Source organism: Cotesia glomerata, unplaced genomic scaffold, assembly GCF_020080835.1.
Source record: "Cotesia glomerata isolate CgM1 unplaced genomic scaffold, MPM_Cglom_v2.3 scaffold_16, whole genome shotgun sequence".
Classification (NCBI taxonomy): domain Eukaryota; kingdom Metazoa; phylum Arthropoda; class Insecta; order Hymenoptera; family Braconidae; genus Cotesia; species Cotesia glomerata.
In genome coordinates, this window is record NW_025401997.1 from 143,880 (window position 1) to 146,883 (window position 3,004).

General features: G+C 28.9%; 1 protein-coding gene across 1 annotated transcript; it reads right to left on the reverse strand.

Moving 5' to 3' along the window:
- Positions 1-528: 528 nt before the first annotated feature.
- LOC123273895 lies at positions 529-1,672 on the reverse strand. Its single transcript, XM_044741375.1, has 4 exons — positions 1,651-1,672; positions 1,273-1,581; positions 617-1,161; positions 529-546 (listed from the first exon to the last, which is right to left on the reverse strand). Exons 1-4 carry the CDS (start codon positions 1,670-1,672, stop codon positions 529-531), a joined length of 894 nt encoding a protein of 297 aa, XP_044597310.1.
- Between the last annotated feature and the right edge of the window lie 1,332 nt (positions 1,673-3,004).

Below are 3,004 nucleotides of genomic sequence, written 5' to 3' on the forward strand. Positions count from 1 at the left end.
TATATATATATATATGTATACTTATATTCAGGCAAAATTGTTTTTTCTAGAGTTGTTATTCCTCTGAAAAAATTTGGGTTACTCAATGCCGCGCGCCAAGTACGATAAAAATTTTTTTCTTTAATTTTTAAATTTTCAACAAATTTTTTTTCAATTTTTTCAACATGATGACGGTTTCTTGGTATTTTTTTTGTATTTCACATTTTTTTGTAAAGAATAAAAATTATTGAAACGCGTATTATTTTTTTTCTAAAGTGCGAATGTTATTGAGATGAGTTTTATGAACGTGGACTTGGCGCAATTTTTTACAGTGAAACTGTTTTTGTTCGGATTTAACATACGCGCCCTTTTTAAAATTAATCACGGGGGAACAATTCCTTTTTTTATACGCATCATTGAAAAATTTATGCAAAGTATCTTTCTGATAATGTAAGATATTGTTAATACTTAATAAGGCGTTATAATTATTTTCTTTTGGTAAAAAATCTTTTACTATATCAAAGGCATCTGTCATATCTAGAGATTTCATCAAAATTTCGGGTTCAACTAATAACAAATCATTGATTATTACAGGAGAATTCATGTTATGAACACCGTTCAATATATGAGTTTTTACAAGTTTGATATTTTCTACATCATTAGAATCATCTAGATGTTTTCTTTTTAAAGGATTACTATTGCTGATAGATGATAGCATTAATGTATTGAGATCTGTAATTACCTCGTGTTGATGTGTTTTTTCTTCATTGTATAAGGGGGACGTCGTCGTTGTTGCGTCGAAATCTTGTTGAATATTTGGTGGCGTCGATAATGAAAAATCTGTAATAATCTCTTCTTCAGTATTAGTGGTCGCCACCGCCGTCGTTGTATCTATTGATGGAGTCGTTGTTGCGTCAAAATCTGTAATAATCTCTTCTTCAGTATTAGTGGTCGCCGCCGCCGTCGTTGTATCTATTGATGGAGTCATTGTTGCGTCAAAATCTTGTTGAATATTTGATGGCGTCGATAATGAAAAATCTGTAATAATCTCTTCTTCAGTATATGACAACGTTTTTTCATACGTAAAAATATCAGCTTTTTTATTCGGTGACTCAGAAGGAATATCCACTTCAGCAGAATACATTGTATTATCACTGATTGAAATTTGATTATTATCACCTTCTTTAATTAAATCAATATGATAATTTAAATTATGATGTGCGTCAATTGCGGTTGTTGTTTGTTGCTCATGTTGTGGAGATAATAAATCACAAGAAAATTGCACTATAGCACTGGGAGTTAATTGCTCATTATTTTTTTCTACTAGTAAACTTAATATATCATAATCTAAATCTTGATAATCTATATCGGTGGTAATGACTGTTTCCTGTGTTTGATTACAATATGTGTATTCTTGAAAATTCACATTGTTAAGTTGAATAGGTAGATAAGGTGAACTCGATGATGATGATGATGGCGATGATGATGCAAATGGTGAACTATACGGTACCAATGTCAAAACCGGAAACGGAGACATTATATTATTTATACTATCTATCTTGCTGTCGCAATCACTTGTCTTCATCGAATCCATTTCAATAGCTATAAATAAAAAGAAAACAATAATTATTTACAATTAATTATTTAAACATTATAAATGTATATAATTACTTCTCGAATCGTAGACACTCATTTTTTTTATTTAAAAAACACACAACAACTTTATTTATTTAACAAAAAACGCGAAAAAACTATATCCTGGACAAAAAACGTGGTGAACTGCGCTCTTCAAAATATTCTTAATAAATAAAAAACACTCGAGAGAAATAGAGGTATCGGCAGTCCGAAAAAAATAAATAGAAATAAATTTAAACAACCGCTTCAAAGTGTTTGTTGACCACCTCTACTCTTTTACCCAGTTTTGGTGTCCCTTCAAGAAGATTGACTTGAGAGTTGGGAGGACCAGCTACAGAGGCAATATATATGCATGTAAAAGTTTAGATTATATTTTAATGCTAATGAATACTATCCCTACCACTCCTATCACTTATACACTTATATATACTATATTTTTTAATACATACTCGCGCTACTCTCAAATATGGCGCTATTTTGGCGCGATAATGAAATTATTTATTTATTTAATGATAATTTCGTGATAATTTTGCGCCAAATTCGCGCCAAATTTGAGAATGGCACCGGGATGTATTGATATATTTATGTATATAATATAATATTACGATTATATATCTTATAAGTAACTAACACGGAAGTGACAAAAATATTAATGAATAGATTTATACATCCGCCAATGACAAAATTTATAATAATATAGATAGACAAAGTCTATAATGTATTATATAATTATCACGTTTATAATATTATGTATCGCTACATTAATATTAAATCATTTAGAATATATAAAAATATTTAATAAAACTAACGAAACAAACAGTGGCGATATTAATATAACTAATAATAATAATAATGCTAATAATAGTATTGGTTTTTCATTTTCTTCAAACATACCTTGGCTTCTTTCAGAAAAAACAAAAAACGTTAAACAACTATCATTTAAACCGCAACAAGATTCACAATCTGATGTTAAAACATTAAATTTTCAAACAACAATAAAAAATAATTCCGCCGCATTATTAGAAACAAATGAAAAGTTGAAACATACTAATATAATAAATATAGAGAAAGATGAATCATTGAAAAAGATGGATAATGATTTTTCTCCGACAGCACCTTATGCTGAAAATAATTCGAGTAATAAAAACAACACAAAAAAAAATAACAGCAGTGATCAATCGACAATATTATATAAAGAAAATAACCCTTTGCAATATACTGAATTTTATAATTCTAAAAATCAACATTTAATCATAGAAAAAAATCCAATGGTTTAGTACCGACATCGAAATCTGCAAGTAGATTTCTTGAAACTCGTTTATAATTTTTAAGCAATCCACGTGATGTCATCGTACGGCCAAAAGACCTTGATTTTTATTGGATAGGCATA

Bases quoted from the DNA above. Each gene is read 5' to 3' on its own strand.
- LOC123273895 (XM_044741375.1), bottom strand. From the start codon at position 1,672: ATGAGTGTCTACGATTCGAGAA. The intron at 1,582-1,650 runs GTAATTATATAC...TTTTATTTATAG, and splicing joins GAGTGTCTACGATTCGAGAA to CTATTGAAATGGATTCGATG. The intron at 1,162-1,272 runs GTGCTATAGTGC...ATTTAATTAAAG, and splicing joins TAATGAGCAATTAACTCCCA to AAGGTGATAATAATCAAATT.